The 18,257-nt window shown below is 55.3% G+C and overlaps 1 protein-coding gene across 1 annotated transcript in view; it reads left to right on the top strand.

Annotated features, from left to right (window-relative positions):
• Nucleotides 1-18,257, top strand: part of TENM3 (teneurin transmembrane protein 3) — a 956,917-nt gene that overhangs the window by 906,946 nt on the left and 31,714 nt on the right. The window contains exons 17-18 of the mRNA XM_039913675.1: nt 2,133-2,318; nt 15,956-16,102. Coding sequence (XP_039769609.1) covers nt 2,133-2,318; nt 15,956-16,102 — 333 coding nt within the window. The remainder of the gene's footprint in view (nt 1-2,132; nt 2,319-15,955; nt 16,103-18,257) is intronic.

Below are 18,257 nucleotides of genomic sequence, written 5' to 3'. Positions count from 1 at the left end.
ATGCAGAGCAAAAACACATGGGTTAAGGCAGAACCGAGGGTCCGGGGGCCTTCTCCCCGACGGGCCCCATGTGCAGGCCAGAACGAACAATCAGAAAAGAGCCTGCCATGGCTGCGGCTCTTCCTGAGCAAGGGGTAAATCCACGGAAGGGATTGCCTGCTGGTTCCATCGTGGCAACATTGCCTCACGGATGAGCCTGGGGCTGGGCACTAAGAATCCCTGGTTTGAGTTCTGGCTCTCCCCCGCAACCTGCTGTGTGATCTTGGGCAAGTCTCTTAAACTCTCTGGGCCTCAGTTTCCTCCTCTGTAAATTGGGGGCTCAGATCCGCGGTCTCTCTCCCTCCCGGGGGCTATGGCGAAGAGCTCTCGCAGTGGTTGTTGAGAGTGAACTCTGAGGTGATGGAGTGGCTGTTACTGTTGTCATTATCGTTGTTGTCCTTGTGAAGTTTGCCATGGGAAAAGGCTGGGCTTGCTTTACTTTCCACGTGCCCCTGGGTGGGTTCTTCCCACGAGACATCCGGGTGGGTGATGATGTGGTGGGTGCGTTCCCTGGTCATCCTTGGGCTGCCGCTCCGCGGGGCTGGAGGCTAAAGCCCCCTAGATGCCCTCACCTGCTCCCTAACCTGGGCTGGAAGGGAACAGGGAAGTTCCCCCGCTCCCTTCCTGGATATCCCGAAAGGTGGAGTCCAGGGTCCCACCCTGGGGTGGGGGCGGCGGCCAGGACGGTCTCCCTCGGCCGCACAAGATTCTGCGACAGGCATCAGCACCGGCCCCGCGATCACCCGCTCCCCGAGGGCACGTGGGGATCGGACGAGACCTGAAACCCACTATCGGAACCCATATCCACCCTCCCGAGCCCTTCGCGGGTATACGCCGGCCACTCGGTCTCTGGATTTTGATCGTACGTTCTGTCCGCCTTCCCCGTTAGAGTGGAAGCTCCTTGTGGGCAGAAACGTGTCGCTTCTTTATTCCATCCTTCCCAAGCGCCTTGTACAGAGCATCCCCCCAAGTGGGCACCCAATAACTGCCACTCCTATTTCCCCTACCCTGCGAGAGAAAGAGCTCGGCTTAGCGCTCTTTCTCAGTAGTACTCGGGAACTGTTATGCTGGCAATTTCTCTCATGTCTCTCTCTGCCTCTCTCTCTCTGCCTCTCTGCTTCTCTCTCTCTCACCCTCTCGCTTTGAGATACCGCTGAAACATTTTACCTCGGCCACAGTCCCTCCCTCCCGGGTACTTGGATGGAAGCAAATGGCAATTTAGCGTTTGATAATGGCAGGTGGATTTAGCATTAGGTATCGGCAGATGTGTCAGCCTGAAGGGTCGTTTTGTTGAACAGGATGCAAAAAGAAGCCGCTTGGGCCATAAGTTCAGTGAGCGTACGGAAAAATCGAACGGAAAACTCTTATCACTGGCCCATGCGTGCCTGGCCATTTGATCCTGGGCCACTGGGGTGATTGATGAGTCACCGTCTCGGACGAGCTGGGGGTGCTTGACTCTCGGGGAGGGATCGGGCCCGGGGACGCGGCCCCCGATGGGAAGGCCAGCCTCTCCGGAGCTCTCCGGGATGCCATCCGGGATCGTGATTTGGCGGGGGCGAGGGGCAGTGTGGGGAGACCCCAGTGGCCAGTCCCCCGAGCAACTTTGCCCAGTGACTGGGCGGTGGGTATGTTGGCACGTGAGCCCTGGAGGGAGGCTCATTAGGGGTGCCCAGAGCACTCTCTGGGACCAGACCTGGGAATGCCCTGACTCAGTGAAAGGTCTGTGGATTGGGAATGTCGGTCCGGTGCTCACTCTGTGTTCCTGACCTGGGATTTAAACAGAAGTCTGGTCATTAATTAGTTTTCTCTCTCTCTTTCCCCCACCCTTTCTCATTTTTCTCCCTTACCCTTCTCTCTTCCTCCCTACCTCCTTCCCTTCTCTACCTCTTGTCCTCCCTCATCTCTCCCCTCCCTCTTTGCTTTCCTCTTGCCTCCCTCTCTGTGTCTCTCTGCCTCTCTCCTTTGCTCCTCTTCTCTCCACTTTCCCCCGACTTTTCCTCCCCCCACCTCCGTTCTCCTTGTGCGCTCCGCGTTTCCTCCCATGCTTTCCCCGCCTTGCTCTCCTCCCCCCGTCCCGCTTGGTTCCCCTGCAGAAATCTGCCCGGTGGACTGCGGCCCCCATGGGGTGTGCATGGGGGGAGCCTGTCGCTGCGAAGAGGGCTGGACCGGGCCGGGCTGCAGCCAGCGAGCCTGCCACCCCCGCTGCGCTGAGCACGGGACCTGCAAGGATGGGAAGTGCCAGTGCAATCAGGGCTGGAACGGAGAGCACTGTACCATCGGTAAGCCCCCTCGCTGTCCGGCTCCCTGCCCGCTCGGGGCCGGAATGGGGAACACCGTACGATCGGTAAGCACCCCCCGTGCCACCCGGCTCCAAGGCTGGAAAGGGGAGCACTGTCCTACGCGTAAGGCTCCGTGCTCTCCGGTTTCCCGCCTGCTCGGGGCTTGGACACCGTGGAATCAAGATCCTGCAAAGCTTGAGGGACTGGGGTTGGGTCGGGGGGAAGGAGGGAAACAGGGGTGCGGGGAAGATGGGGGGACAGAAGGGGCCTGGGAGGTTGAGGGCTGCATGGCCAGGGAACTGGGGGTGTTGGAGGTGATGTGGGCTGTCGCTTGACACTTGACCGGCAAGCACTTCCACCCGTACTTGGCATTAGCTGACGGAGACGGAGCGGCGATGCCGTGGAGCGGACCCAGGCCCCGGGCAGAGTGGCGGAGAGAGAAACAGGCTCTTTTGCCCCGCCTGACTCTTCTGCCCGGCCTGACCAGCCGCCTCAGACTGCCCAGCTCGGCCGATGACCGCGTTTCCGTGGGCCGGCCAGTGGAGCCTGCCGGATGCGGCCTGGTTTTATCCCGCTGACACCGCCGAGCCCGCCAAGGTGCAGACGGTGGTGGACGGGAGTCCCCTGGGCCTTCCAGCTTTGGGGGGCCCCACGTGTGTGGGGGATCCTGGCCTCCCCCCCACCACCCCGCTTCTAGGACCCTCTGGCTCCGGGGCCACGCAAGTTCAAGCGATATCGGCACAGAGGTGCAGGGGCAAGGAGGTGGCTATAGCCAGGCGGAAGGCGTGAGGAAATGGGAGACACGTGGAGACGGAAGGCGTCAGGCAACGGAAGCGTGCGGAGGCGGTAGCTGAGCGGAGGTGGAAAGCCTGGGCCGGGAATAGCTGTTTGGTGGCAGAAGGCCTGAGCAGGCGGTGGCCGTTTGGCGGCAGAAGGCCTGGCGGGCAGCAGCTGTTTGGAGGCAGTAGCCGTGTAGTGGGAGAAAGTCTAGACGGTAGCCGTGTGAAGGCAGTAGCCTTGCGGTGACAGAAGGCCCGGGCGAGCGGTAGCTGTGTGGAGGCTACAGGCGTGAGGAGCTGTGGAGGCCGTAGCCTTAGTCTGTGGCGATCAACGTGGCCTGGTGGAAAGAGCCTGGGGCCTGGGAGTCAGAGGACCTGGGTTCTAATCCTGGCTATGCCACATACCTGCTGTGCGACCTTGGGCAAGTTACTTCACGTCTCTGTGCCTCAGTTACCTCATCTGTAAAACAGGGACTCAATCCCTGTTCTCCCTCCTACTTAACTTGTGAGCCTTGTGTGGGACAGGGACGGTGTCTGACCTAATCATCTTGTGTCTACTCCAGTGCTTCGAACAGTGCTTGACGCATAGTAAGTGCTCAACAAATACCGGTATCATTATTATTATTATTCATTTAATATATCATGGTATATTAATTTTCAATTCATGTATAACGATATAATAATTATCACTATCGTTATTACTCATGCGGAACAGGGACTGTGTCTGCTCCGATCATTTTGTATCTACTCCAGTGCTTAGTACAATGTTTGGCACATAGTAAATGCTTAAAAAATATGGCCGTTTTTATTATTCACCATGAGGCCACTGTTTGAACCTCGTGGGCCAGGCCTGTCCTTCCGTCTACCCCTCCGTGCTCGTGGCTGGTGAGTCCCCTTCTGCTTACCCATTGGATGGAGGTCCCGTCTCCCTCTCCTTTTCTCTCCCTATTCCCCTCTTCCATCCAGCTGGAGAGTGGCCAGACCCAGAGCAAAGATGCAAGAAATGCCCCCTCCCCACGCCAAAAAACCCCTCTTTCCCTCCCCTCCTTCTCCCCTCTTCCCTTTCCTTTTGCTTTGCGTGTTTTTTTCTTCCTCTCTGTTCTCCCTCTCCTCCTCCCCTTCCTCCCTGCGTCTCTGTGCCTCTGGCTGTCACTCGTCATCTTTTCCTCCTCACCCCGACCCGCTTTCCTCTCTCTCTAGATTTTAAGCTCCTCGTGGGCAGGGAACTTGTCTACCAGTTCTGTTGTATTGTGATCTCCCAATTGCTTAGTACAGTGATGTGTACACAGTAAGCAGTCAATTGACTGATTGATCTTTCCTCTCTCTCCCTCTTGCTCTCCCCTCTTCCCCTCTTCCAGTCTAGAGGGGAGACAGACCTTACAATAAATTATGGCAGATTGCTGTGGGGCTAAAGGTGATGTGAATCAGTATTAAGTGCTTATGGGGTACAGGTCTTAGTGCTTAGGCAGTGCCGAGGGGAAGGGACGTAGAGGAAATGAGGGCTTAGTAGGGGACAGACCTTTGGAGGTGTTATTTAAGGAGGGCTTTTAAAGGTGGCAAGAGTGATTGTCAGATTCGAAGGGGAAGGGAGTTTCATGCCAGAGGGAGGACGTGGGCAAGGGCTCGGCGGCGGGATCGACAAGATCGGAGTACGGTGAATAGGTCGGCAGAAGAGCGAAATGTGCGGGTCGGGTTGTAGTAGACCAGCAAGGTAAGGTAGCAGGGGGTGAGCTGATTGAGAGCCATAAAGTCAATGAGGAGGAGCTTCTGTTGAATGTGGAGGTGGATAGGCAAGCACTAGAGGTTCTTGAGAAGTGGGGAAAACATGGACCGAGTGTTTTTTTAGATAAATGAGCCAGGCAGCAGAGCGGAGTCTGGCTTGGAGCCAGGAGGGGTGGGAAGCAGGAGGTCAGCAAGGAGTCTGAGGCGACAATCAAGGTGGGATTAGGAGAAGCAGCAGAGCGTAGTGGAGAGAGCCCAGGCCTGAGAGTCAAGGTCATAGATTCTAATCCCAGCTCCACCACTCATCTGCCGCGTGACCTTGGGCAAATCGCTTCACTTCTCTGTGCCTCAGTTACCTCATCTGTAAAAGAGGGATCGAGACTGTGAGCCCCCTATGGGACAAGGGACTGTGATGGCTCATTTTTTTGTATCCATCCCAGCGCTTAGAAAAGTGCCTGGCACATAGTAAGCACTAAAGAAATACCACTATTATTATTATTATTATAAATGCTTGGATCAGCGCGGTAGCAGTTTGGATGGAGAGGAAAGGGCAAATTTTGGCAATGCCGTGAAGGTGAAACCCACAGGATTTGGTGGCGGATTGAATATGTGGGTTGAATGAGAGAGATGAGTTGAGGATAATGCCAAGGTTACAGGCTGGAGATGAGGGAATCATCTGCATAGAGATGGTAATTGAAGTCATGGGAATGAGTGAGTTCTCCAAGGGAGTGGGTATGGGTGGAGAATAGAAGTGGACCCAGAATTGAGTCTTGAGTCTTGTCTCTTCCCCCTTCTCCTTTTCTCTCCCCTTCTCCTCTCCTAAAGCAGCTTCATCCAAGGCCTTAGGGCCTGCCAGGGTCAAGTCGATTCCCCCACAGACCACCCCCGGCAGGCATCGAGCCATCTGTTCCCAAAGGTCAGGGGCCAAACCCTGAGTGGCCATCGGGCCACTCACTTTAGAGCAGAAAAGGGTCTGCCCGGCCTTGGGTCAGGTTGACCTTCCCACCCATGCAAGGTCAGACACCCACGTCACAGCATGCTTGTGGCTATGGCTGGGGAAACTGCAGCCGGAAAAATGCATTCAGGGACTGTGGGTTCATGAAGAAGATTTTCCTTTTTTCTGCTTCTTTTTCCTCAAAAATTGCCAGTCCCCTCTCCCCCAACACTCTACCTCAGAGCCAGGGCCTCTGTCGGGAAAACTTGCTCGGCTTCCATCGACGTGGATTCCATGGCACAGTGGGGAGGGCACTGGACCGGGAGTCGGGAGACCTGGGTTCAAATCCCGGCCTGCTGCGTGGCCTCAGGCAAATCATTCAACCTCTCTGGGCCTCAGTTTCCTCCTCTGTGAAATGGGGCAGAGACCCCCCACGTAGAGCTGTTGTGAAGACGAAATGAAATCGCCAATGTAAAGGTGCTTTGGGAAAATTGAAGGGCCCCGGCAATTGGATGGGGGAGGAGGATTTCATTTTTCCGTGGAATATGAGTCACCGGCCTGGAGATGGGTTTGGCCCCTGGCTTTAGGGAACAGTGGGTGCAGTCTTCCGGTGGGACCCATAGGAAGGGTGGGACCATCATGACCTATTGAATGGAGCATGGGCCTGGGAATCAGAAGGTCCTGGATTCTAATCCTGACTCTACCACTTGTCTGCTGTGTGACCTTAGGTAAAGTACTCCTCTGTGCCTCAGTTATCTTATCTGTCAAATGAGGATTAAGACTGTGAGCCCCATATGGGATATGGACTGTGTCATTCATTCACTGATACATTCAGTCATATTTATCGAGTGCTTACTGTGTGCAGAGCACTGTACTAAGCGCTTGGAAAGTAGCTCATATCTACCCCCGCACTTAGAACAGAGCCTGGCACTTGGTAAACACTTAACAAACGCAATTTAAAAAACCAGAGGGATTCAAGAGTCAGAGTGAGGAGACCCAGTGAAAAAGTTCAACCAACGGTCTGCCTCACAGTACACATCTTTTGGGGGTTACCATGGGGGCCAACGGTTGTCCAACTCCGTGGAAGACACAACTTAGTGAAATGGGCTCACATTACAGCAAGAGTTGTGTCGACTAGCCATAAGAAAGAACTTCCCAGTTTCCAGTAGGAGCTTCTGTGGAAGATTTTTGGAATGTTCCTGCAGTGTCCTGGAGTCAGGGGACTGGATGAAGTGACCCCTCGGAGTCCCATTTGGCCCCGGGCTCCTCCGGTTCAGCGACTGCGTGGCTAATTACAAGCGTCACTGGCTTTCTCTCGCTTTCCATCTCGACACCCTTTCCTTCGGCCTCTATGTGAACACCTCCCCCGCGACTTTTTTTTTATAATGGCATTTGTTTGCGGTACTGTGCTAAGCACTGGGATAGATACGAGCTAATCAGGTTGGACACAGTCCTTGTCCCACGTGGGACTCACAGTCTTAATCCCCATTTTACGGATGAGGAAACTGAGGCCCAGAGAAGTGAAGTGACTTGCCCAAGGTCACACAGCAGACAAGTGGCAGAGTGGGGATTAGAACCCACATCCTTCTAACTCCCAGGCCCATGCCCTATCCTATGCCATCCTTTCAGTCAGACATCCCCCTGGGGGCTTGAGGGGAAAATGGATTCTTGGGCTGGGGGAGGGGTCCCCAACAGGGAACTCCTGCTTAGAGTAGTGGCTGGACACTGGGGGTTCCCCCCAGGATGCCCCCCCAACCTCACCCCGAATACCCATCTTCTCTCCTTCATTCATTGTAGTGTTTATTGAGCACTTACAGTGTGCAAATCACTGTACTAGGCACTTGGGAGAGTACACTAGAACAATAAACAGTCACATTTCCTGCCCACATCGAGCTTACCATCTAGAGGGGGAGACAGACATTAATATAAATGAATAAATAAATTACAGATATGTATATAAAGGCCCTGGGGCTGGGGTTGGGGGATAAATAAAGGGAACAAGTCAGGGCAATGCAGAAGGGAATGGGAGAAGAGGAAAGGAGGGTTGAATCAGGAAAGCCCTTCTCCTTCTTCTCATCTTTCTCCTCCTCTTCACCCTCCTCTTCATCCTCCGCTTTCTCCTTCCCAAAATAGGAAATGTCTCCCTGAAGATCACCCAGAAGCCATCTCTTAAAGACTCCTGTTTTCCCACCTGGCTCTCTCAATTTAGCAGTTGCCATTGTGACAGGTTCATTCATTCAATCGTATTTATTGAGCGCACACTGTGTGCAGAGCACTGCACTAAGTGCTTGGAAGACTACAAAAGAACAATAAATAGACACATTCCCTGCCCACAACGAGCTTACAGTCTAGATGGACAGATGAAAGGTGGATCATTGGAAGGGGTGATCCCAGCCCTGCAGGAGACAGATCGTGGTCCCCCATTAGAGGAGAAGCTCCTTGTGGGCGAAGAGAGTCTCTCGTGCTTCTGCTGTCCTTTTCCCAAGCGCTCAGCCCACAGTGGGCACTCAGTAAATACCATTATGACTACTGCTACATTACGGTGAGCGAATGGGTTTCTTAAAGGGAATGAATAAGACTCACGGCCCGGCGTTATTAACACCGCGTCGGCGGTATAATCCTTTACGACAGGGTAATCAGTGATAAAACGAGCAATGAGAGCCAATTAAGGAACATCAAATCATCGGCTCCGCTGTGCCTGCTGATTTGAACAGGGGCTGATTGGAATAAATGGATTTAATATATACTTATTTGCCGACTATAGCTAGGCGATCTCATCTGCCGAAACGGGTCGGTGAGGAAGCTGGGAATGATACCTAGTTTGCATATTTAATAAGTTGCTGACGGGAGCCATTTTTGGAAAGTTACTGTATGAGGCAGGTATCGTGCATGGCGAAATCAGGATTTTCCCTACACCCCCCCATCAGGGTCTTGGAGGATCTTAGGTAATCGGCTGGTGGGATGGCCCGGTTCTGATGGCGGGTGCCAACCGATCCATTGGTTCAATCACCGGTGTTTCTTGGGCGCTTACTGTGTGCTGAGCACTGGATCTAGGCCTCCTAGGTTCGGTTGCGGTCCCGGTCAGGGGAGGGGTCCTCCTGGACGTGGGTCCTCCTGGTCGTGGGTTCTGTGAGAGCTGCCTAGGCTGGATGATCTTCTTCAGGGAGCTTGGCAGCCCTTCGACTGGAAGCTCCCCATGGGGATTTCCCGCCCCAGTGCTTGGCACCTAGTGCGGCCCTCGGGAGGCGCTCGGTGCACGTCGATTGGTTGGGGCCCTCAACCCGAGCCCTGCGTGGTTCAGCCGGTCCCAGGGAGCACGAGGCAGGGTGGGGACAGGCGGACGCAGCTGAGAAGGCCAGGAAGTGGGGAGGGAAAGGAGGGGAGGCGGCCAAGCCGTCTGTCTTCTCGTCCATGGTGGCCTGGTGAGTGACCGTGAGTCCAGCGTAGCCAGAGCATTTCTTCCTTGGGTTTCTGTGCCCGGACCGTCCCCTCTGAAGGGCTCCCAGATGACCCTCCCCCAAATCATCACCCTGCTTGGGGGCCAGACCCAGTTACGACCCCGGCCATTCCCACTCATGCTATTCCCCCTACGCCTTGCTGCCCCCTGTGACCCGGACCTCCCACCCTCTAGAGCCCACCTGAAGTCCAGATCCCTCCCTCCCCAACCCCCAACAGCCCGGGCTTGGAAGCTCCTCAAGAGCGGGACTGCCCTCCTTCCCCAAGAGTGCCCTGTTCCAATCTGAGCCCCCCAACTCCCATAAAAGCTCTTGCCCCATTTCCCAGGCCAGGTTGAGACCCCATCCCTTGTTTTCCCCAGGGGGCTGGTGGTGATGCAAAGCTCTTTGGCCTCTTCAGGGTATCGTCGTCGTCACCGGTATTGGCTGGGCACCTTTTGTGAGAAGAGCACCGTACTGGGCATCTACTGTGAGCAGGACAACATACTGACCATCTACTATGGGCAGGGCAGCATTCTGGGCATCTGCTGAGGGCAGGGCAGCATACTGGGCATCTACTATAGGCAGGACAGTGTAGTGTGCAGCTACTATGGGCAGGGCAGCATACTGGGAATCTACTCCGGGAAGGGCAGTGTACTGAGAACCTTCTATAGACAGGGCAGCTTACTGGCTGTCTTCTATGGCAATGTGTTAGGCATCTACTAGAGGCAGAGCAGCATACTGGGCATCTACTATGAGCAGGGTAGTGTAATAATAATAATTATGGTATGTTAAGCGATTACTATGTGCCAGGCACTGTACTAAGCGCTGAGGTGGTTGAAGCAAATCCAGTTGGATACAGTCCCTGTGCCATATGGGGCTCAGAGTCTCAATCCCCATTTTACAGATGAGGGAACTGAGGTCCAGAGAAGTGGAGTGACTCGCCCAAGGTCACCCAGCAGACAAGTGGCAGAGCCAGAATTAGAACTCATGACCTCGTGACTCCCAGGCCCGTGCTCTAGCCACTGCGCCATACTGTACGTATAATGTGTACACGGTACTATAGTGGGTACTGAGGAAAAATACCTGAGGAATGACCGTAGCAGCCCCCTCGAGAAGCTGACGATCTAATGGTCAGGGGGATTTCGATTATTATTATTATGGCATTTGTTCAGTGCTTACTATGTGCCAAGCACTGTTCTAAGCACTGGGGTAGATACAAGGTCATCAGGTTGTCCCACGTGGGGCTCATAGTCTTCATCCCCATTTGACAGATGAAGTAACTGAGGCCCAGAGAAGTTAAGTGGCTTGCCCAAGGTCACACAGCAGACAAGTGGCGAAGCCGGGATTGGAACCCACGTCCTCTGACTCCCAAGCCCGGGCTCCTTCCACTAAGCCACGCTGCTTCTCGTTTAGATGAAACAAGATGTATGAAACAAGATGTTCTTTTAATAATAATGTTGGTATTTGTTAAGCGTTTACTATGTGCAGAGCACCGTTCTAAGCGCCGGGGTAGATACAGAGTAATCAGGTTGTCCCACGTGAGGCTCCCAGTCTTCATCCCCATTTTACAGATAAGGTCACTGAGGCCCAGAGAAGTGAAGTGACAAGTGGCAGAGCCGGGATACGAACCCACGACCTCTGACTCCCGAGCCCGGGCTCTTTCCACTGAGCCACGCTGCTTCTCCCTTAAATGGGGCTCCCGTGTTGAAGACACGGGACACCGCTCGGCTTTGCCCCTCCAGAATGGCATTTTCACCGTTGGCCGTCCGGTGCCGTAACGTCCTGGGCAGACTCTTGCAGTGTTCCATCACCGACGATCACAGCTGCCAGCGGCACCATCCTAATCCCCACGGGAGAGTTTTGCTCCTCTTCCCTGAGCCGGCTTACATCGCGATGGACCTTTTTCAGCCGCCGTCGTCGTCGGCCTGTAGATAACCGCTTCTCCTTCCGACCTCTTCACCGCCCTCCCCCCGACCCCCTGCCTTTCCTTCCTCACACAGCCAAAATCTGGTGTCTCTTTACCGTTCTCTCCAGGTTCCAAGCCGCCGACCTCAGAATTGCAAAGCGGGACCAAACACACAAAAGACGATCCTTGGGGTCTTTTACTCACTTATTTGTCGTAACGTTTGTTCGGTGTCGTAGTTGAATCTCTCAGCCTGCCTTAGTTGCGGTGTGAGTTCGGTAGTCCACGCGGCCCTCACCGTTCGGCACCCCGCTCCCGGCCACTCTGACGTCGCTGGCCCCCTGCCTGGCCCGGTCGACTATCGGTCCGGCGTCGTTGATTCGCGGCCCGGCGTCGTCGGTGCTCTTTCCGACAGTGATGGCTATCAGTCTGGCGTCTTTGGTTCTCTTGAATCGCTGGCCGTCAGTCTGGCATCGTTGCCTCTCTGGCACCGTTGGCTCTCGGTCTGGCATCATGGGCTCTCTGGCATCTTCGGCTGTCAGGCTGGCGTTGTTGGCTATCGGTCCGGCATTCTCTGTCTGGCGTCACCGGTTCTCCGTCTGGCACCGTTGGTTATCCGTCTGGCATCGTTGGCTCTCTGTTTGGCATCGGTAGCGCTCTGCTATGGCTGGCTCTTTTTGACCTCAGCTCTCTGTTTGGCCTAGTTGGCTCTGAATGTGGCATCACTGGCTCTCTGGCCTAGTTGGCTCCGTCTTCGGCCCCAATTGCGCTCCGTTTGGCCTCGGCCTCTGTTTGGTCTCGTCGACGCTCTCTCTGGCGCCGCTGGCTCTGTCTGGTCTGGTTGGCTCTCTGCCTGACATCGTTGGCTCTTCGTTTAGCATCACCGGTGATGTCTGTCTGGACCAGTCACCGGGATGTGTGACTCCAGGGAAAAAAAATTAAAATCCTGGTCTCAAGTAGGTCGGCTAGCCTGAGCGGGACCATCTGAAACACTGATAGCGATAACAATTAGAATGATAATGACCGTGGTATTTCTTAATACACATTTATTACCCGTGAGGCAATGAAGCCGAGTGGAAAGAGCGCAGGTCTGAGGGTTAGGACACCTGGGTTTTAATTCCCAATTCTGCCCCTGGGCTGCAAAGTGATTTAGCGAGAGTCACTTGAGTCTAGTAGTAGTAATAATAATAATAATAATGGTACTCGTTAAGCACTTACTATGTGCCGAGCACCATTATAAGCAGTGGGGTAGATGCGATACAAATTAATCATTTTGGAAATAGTCCCTGTCCCCCATGGGGCTCACGCTCTTATTCCCATTTTACAGATGAGGAAACTGAGGCACAGAGCATAATAATTAATAGTAAGGATTATTATGGTATCTGTTAAGTACTTACTATGTGCCAGGCACTGTTCTAAGTGCTGGGGTAGATACAAGGTAATCCGGTTGTCCCATGTGGGGTTCACAGTCTTAATCCCCATTTTATAGATGAGGTAACTGAGGCACAGAGAAGTGAAGTGACTTGCCCAAGGTCACACCGGATTAGAACCCAGGTCCTTCCGACTCCCAGGCCCGTGCTCTATCCATTAAACCACGCTGCTTCTCTAATCTCTGAGCCTAGGTCTCTTCATCTATCAAAAAACAGTGATAAGAGAGACCGTTTGTCCCACGCGGGCCCAGGATTGCGTTCGCTACTCCAACCTTGTGCATAACCCAACGCTTCTTAGCACATAGTAAGCCCTTAATAGATGCCGTCGTGATCTCGAATGGAAAAACGCAGCGGCGGCTTCCCCAGGGTCAGAGGACCTGACCCCCAAACCACATAATCCCCGGGAAAGGGGCTGTGGGGATCCCGCCCTCACCGAGTTCTTCATTTCTCAGGGCATCCAACCCGCCAGCAATCGGTCCATGAGTGGTATTTGCTGAGCGTTTACCGTGTGCAGAGCACTGTCCCGAGCACTTTGGAGAGTACGGTCTAACAGAGTCGGTGGACACGTTCCCCGCCCACAGCGAGCTGACAGCCTACCGTCACAGCACTTAACGGGGATGGCCTGCATCTGAATCGTTGTCCAACAGGAGCCGGCTGCGAGGGCGGGGGCTGGATGGACACAGGGTGGGGGGAAAGGGAGGAGAAAGTGTCACAAATCTGGGCAGCGGCAATGGGTCGATCTTCCCCCCGCCTCCTTCTCTGGCAAACCCCCCAGGCCTCCTGCAGTGGAGCCGCACTCCCCGCCACCGGAAGCCAGGCGCCGTTCGCCGACTCGCAGGGGGCGGCGGGAGCCTCGTCCGCGACAGCTAACTGCATGTGGAATCCGGAATTTTTCCTGTGCCATGTGACCCTTCTGAAATGTCTGTCTGTCTTCTCTTTTTTTTCCACCCCCCCCACCTTCTCCTTCTTTTCTCATTTCTCAAGCTCACTATTTGGATAAGATAGTGAAAGGTACTGTATGCTTGCTCTTTGTTGACGTGTCTACACCACTCTCACGCGAGCGTAGGAAACACACTCCCCAGGCTAGGGAGGGCCCAGATTCCCAACGGGGCTGGCGGGTTCCGGCTGGCACGAAGGTCTCCCACCTGCCGCGGTCGGGGTTCGCCGGGGGTTTCCCTCTAGAAACGCGTGCGCCCTCCCTGGGTTCCGAAACTGAAGACAGAAGGGTGTTTGCTGTCTCCCGGTGATGCCGGCGGCGGCTCAAGTCACCGGTGGCTACTTGGCCCCTAAGCGGCCCCGGCCACCGGGGCCCACGCTCTTGGTCCGGAGAGCCACGGGCAATCCCGGTGGTTCTGTGGAAGGATGGGGAAACCCAGTTGGCCTTCCTCTCTCTGAGCGTCTGGAAGGGCGGGGGGACGTCTTATCTCTTTGTCTCTAGAAGAATTCTGTGAAGAGTGGGTCTGTGGGCCCCAATCCCTAGTTCTGCCCTGCCTCTCCTGCCAGGACATAACAGCAAAGATTCTCCTGTCTTCAGTCATTCGAGAGTTGGCTGGGAAAGCGTGATTCGGGGGAGGGAGGGAGGAAGGAAGGGAGGGAAAGAGAGAAAGAGAGAGAAAGAGACCCCTCTCCTCCCTCCTCCCCACACGGCCTAGTTGCTCTTTCTTGTTGGTGTGTTCCCCTTCGTACGCCTTGCGTACTTCCTAAGTGCCGTTGGTCGCTGCCTGAGAGTGAAGCGGCTGAGTGGGGGTGGGCTGGGGGGGTTTACTCTCCACCGGGCCCAGCGCCCCCGCCCGGGGCAGAGTCTCGCCACGCCCACCCAACCGGGGGACGCGGTGTCGCCCTCAGGGTCCTTGCCCTCCGGGCTGGTGGCGTTTCTATGGGAGGGGAGGGCCCCGGGATGGATAGCTGGTCTCCCCGGGCGTGTCCCGCACCAGAAACCCTCTCGACGGGTTGGTTCTGAAAGGCCACCAAGTGCCCCTCTCTGTCCTCCGGGCAGTCGGTCCCCCACCGGCCCCCAAATCCTGAAGCAAGGCTGGAGCTAGATTCGAAGACCCCCTTCTTCCTCCTCCTCCTCCTCCTCCTCCTCCTCCTCCTTCTCCTCGTCCTCACACCCGGCGCCCCGAGTTTGAAAGAACCGCGCATCCCGAGATCTGAGGCCGGCTCATTCTGCGGCTCGTGGGGTCATTCGAACGTATTCGCTTCCATCGGGGTCTCGCCGCCCTCGGCCGATGGTACCACCGGGCGCCTACCGCGTGCGGAGCACTGTGCCGAGCGCCTAAGCTCTCCCCGACGGGATCTCCATTCGCTCAGTCAGATCACCGCGGCTGCATGGCCGTCCTCATCGTAGCGAGCGACCGAAACCATTTCTCTTTTATGTCGCGTTAGCCTGAAACCATTACCGACTATTTTATTATTTCTTTTTTCCGGAATCTATTAAATTATTTTAATCGTTTCCCAAATTTTCCCTCCTTGCCCATAAAAGCAGACAAGATAGGATATAAAGGTAACAACACAACAGCCTTAGGGAGGTTGTCACCGAGTGTCACTCTCCGCTCTGTCTTGAAGCACGTCTCACTACCGTGTTTTTGTTGAGTCTCTCAATGTCTCCTTGTGGTTCTGATGGTATTTCATTTTGTCCGTCCTAAGTAAGCCGATACGCTCAGCTCTTCCATTCAGTTGGGACTCCTGTCAGTCTTACCCCCATCTGTTTGCAGCCTGACTCCTAATGTTTGTTAGAATAGACGCAAAGCTGCTTCACTCTTTTCCCGGGCTTGGCTTCTTCTGTGACGAGGAATGTACTCTGGGCATAAAGTATAGTCACGGACAAGTGACCTATACTTTGTGCGGTGATGAACGCACTGTAATTCCACATGTGGATTCGGCGAGGCCGAGACCAGACAAAATGAGCGCCGGGTCTTTGTCGCCCCACCCCCCCGGGGCCGCCCCGCCGGGGAAGGACCCATCCCCTTCCCCCCACTTCCGGGGTCTTGGATTGGGGGGGATTACGCGTCGGCCACGCGGGACGGGGTCCCCCCGTCGGCCGTCCGCTCCACGGAGCGAGGGCTCCAGAGACGGGCCGCAACCGAGCCCGCTTTGCCGAAGGAAATTCCGCCCCCCGCCCGCCCCACCGCCCCCCGAAAAGCAACAACCCACTTGATTTTGTCTGGTCTGCAGGGGTGGGCCGCCCAGGCCAGGTAAGTGGCGTCTCAAGGGTCAGGCCGATCAAAGATGCCACTGAGCGCCGAAGGAGCGAGCTCTCCCTTCGATCACGCTCCATGTGCAATTACAGTTCACCCACGCTCCCTCCGGGCCGTTCCCAGTCCAGCGTCCCTCATTCGTTGACCTGGCCGGCCGGCCCCGGGGTCACGTGGGATCCTCCCTCTCTCCCTCCCGCCCGCCCCTCCCCCCCCCCGTCTCTGTCTGTCTCGCCAGAGGGCTGCCCGGGCCTGTGCAACAGCAACGGGAGGTGCACGCTGGACCAGAACGGCTGGCACTGCGTCTGCCAGCCCGGGTGGCGAGGGGCGGGCTGCGACGTCGCCATGGAGACGCAGTGCACGGACAGCAAGGACAACGAAGGAGGTGAGGAGCCCGGGACGGGGATGGGAGGAAGGGGCGAGAGCGGCGGCCCGGGCCTTCCGTCGCCCACGCTGGCCCTGTGGCTCCGACTCGGGACGGAGGCGGGAGGCCGGAGAGTTGGGGGTGTGGGGTGGCGGTAGGGAGTGGGCTCCTTCGGCGTGTGGACCGCTAGACGGTTCTCCTGCTCTGCCCCGGGCACTGCGCTGAGCCCTACTGTGGTATTTGTTCATAATAATTGTGATATTTTTTAAGCGCTTACGATGTTTCAAGCTCAGTACTAAGCGGTGGGGTGGGTACGAGTCCCTGTCCCACGTGGGGCTCAGTCTCAATCCCCATTTTACAGACGGGGTGACTGAGGCACAGAGAAGTGAAGTGACTTGCCCAAGGTCACCCAGGAGACTTTTGGCGGAGCGGGAATTAGAACCCGTGACCTTCTGACTGCCGGGCCCGTGCTCTATCCGCTACGCCATGCTACTTCTCAGTACTTCACATCCGTACTTTCACACCTCCAAAACACCTGGCTGCTCACTCCCGCAGCTTTCCTGCTCTCTCTTTTTTCTTTTTACTTTTTTTAATGGCATTTGTCAAGCGCTTACTGTGTGCCAAGCACTGTACTGAGCGCTGGGATAGATTCACGTAAATCAGGTTGGACACAGTCCCTGTCCCAGGTGGGACTCACGATCTCACATGGGCCACGATCCCCGGTCTCAAAGAGCTTACGGTCTAGCAGGGAAGGTGGAGACTGAAATACATTACGGGAAGGAGGAAGTAATGGAGTATAAAGATACGGACAGAAGTTTAAAAGATATAAATATAGAGGAAAGGAGCAGCGTGGCCTAGTGAATAGAGCAGGGACCTGGGAGTCAGAAGGACCTGGGTTCTAATCCCAGCTCAGTCACTTGTCCACTGTGTGATCCTAGGCCAATCACTTGACTTCTCTGGGCCTCGGGTATCTCATCTGTAAAATGGGGAGCCCCACGTGGGACAACCCGATTACCTTGTTGCTACCCCAGCGCTTAGAACGGGGCTCGGCACACAGTAAGCGCTTAACAAATACCGTCATCATCGTCGTTACGATTTGCCAAGCGTTCGTCAGTGCTGCACTTAAAAACTAAACAAAAATCTGTTTACCGGCGACTGGGGCCCATCCGCTTTAATGCAGAGAGACTTATGGAAATGGCTTTTGCTAGGAGCCATGAAACTCTTCTGTTCGAGAAAAAGATCCCAGTTTCATGAATAGCTTTTGAATATTAAAAGCCACTTTCACGACAAATACTCTAAATCGGTTAAGGGAGCTGAAGTCTTGGGAGAAGCGGCCCGGCCCCCGAGCAGTTGAACGCAGACCGGTTTCTAATCCCGCCTGCGCCGGTGACCTACTTTGTAGGCTTGGGTGATGCCGTTTGGTTTCCGCAGTCGTCCGTGGGCGAGAGGGGTGGGGGATGGGGAAGTGGTACCCAGGACCTGGCCCACTTTCCAATCAACCGGTCAATCGAACCGTGGTATTTATTGAGCGCTTACTGTGAGCAGCAAGCTGTACTTACAGTGCTTAGGAGAGTACAGTTCAGCCGAGTTGGTAGACACGTTCCCTGCCCGCCACGAGCTTCCCGTCTACAGGGACAGGCCACAGGGCGTAGGGGCTAGAGCCCGGGTCTGGGAGTCAGGAAGTCATGGGTTCTAATCCCAGCTCCGCCGCTTGTCTGCGGTGTGGCCTTGGACAAGTCACTTCACTTCTCGGTTCCCTCATCTGTAAAATGGGGATTGAGACTGTGAGCCCCGCATGGGACAGGGACTGTCTATGACCCGATTTGCTCGTATCCACCCCGGCGCTTAGTACAGTGCCCGGCTCAGAGTAAGTGCTTAACAAATACAATAACGATGATATAGTAAATACCTACAGTAAATACGATAACAATGATTTAATAAAACCAATAAATACGATTGAATGAAAAGCACTTAACAAACGCCCCAATTAATATTATGATTATTCCATATCGGTTGGTGTCTCCCTGTGGCGGTGGGGGTCTCCGTGTCCCCGTGGGGGCTGGCATCAGCATGGCTCGGTGGAAAGAGCCCGGGCTTGGGAGTCGGGGGCCATGGGTTCGAATCCCGGCTCCGCCACTCGTCGGCTGTGTGACGGTGGGCAAGTCGCTTCACGTCT

This window comes from Ornithorhynchus anatinus, chromosome 12 (genome assembly GCF_004115215.2).
Source record: "Ornithorhynchus anatinus isolate Pmale09 chromosome 12, mOrnAna1.pri.v4, whole genome shotgun sequence".
NCBI lineage: Eukaryota > Metazoa > Chordata > Mammalia > Monotremata > Ornithorhynchidae > Ornithorhynchus > Ornithorhynchus anatinus.
The sequence above is the reverse complement of the archived record's forward strand: the minus strand, read 5'-3'. Positions and strand labels throughout refer to the sequence as shown.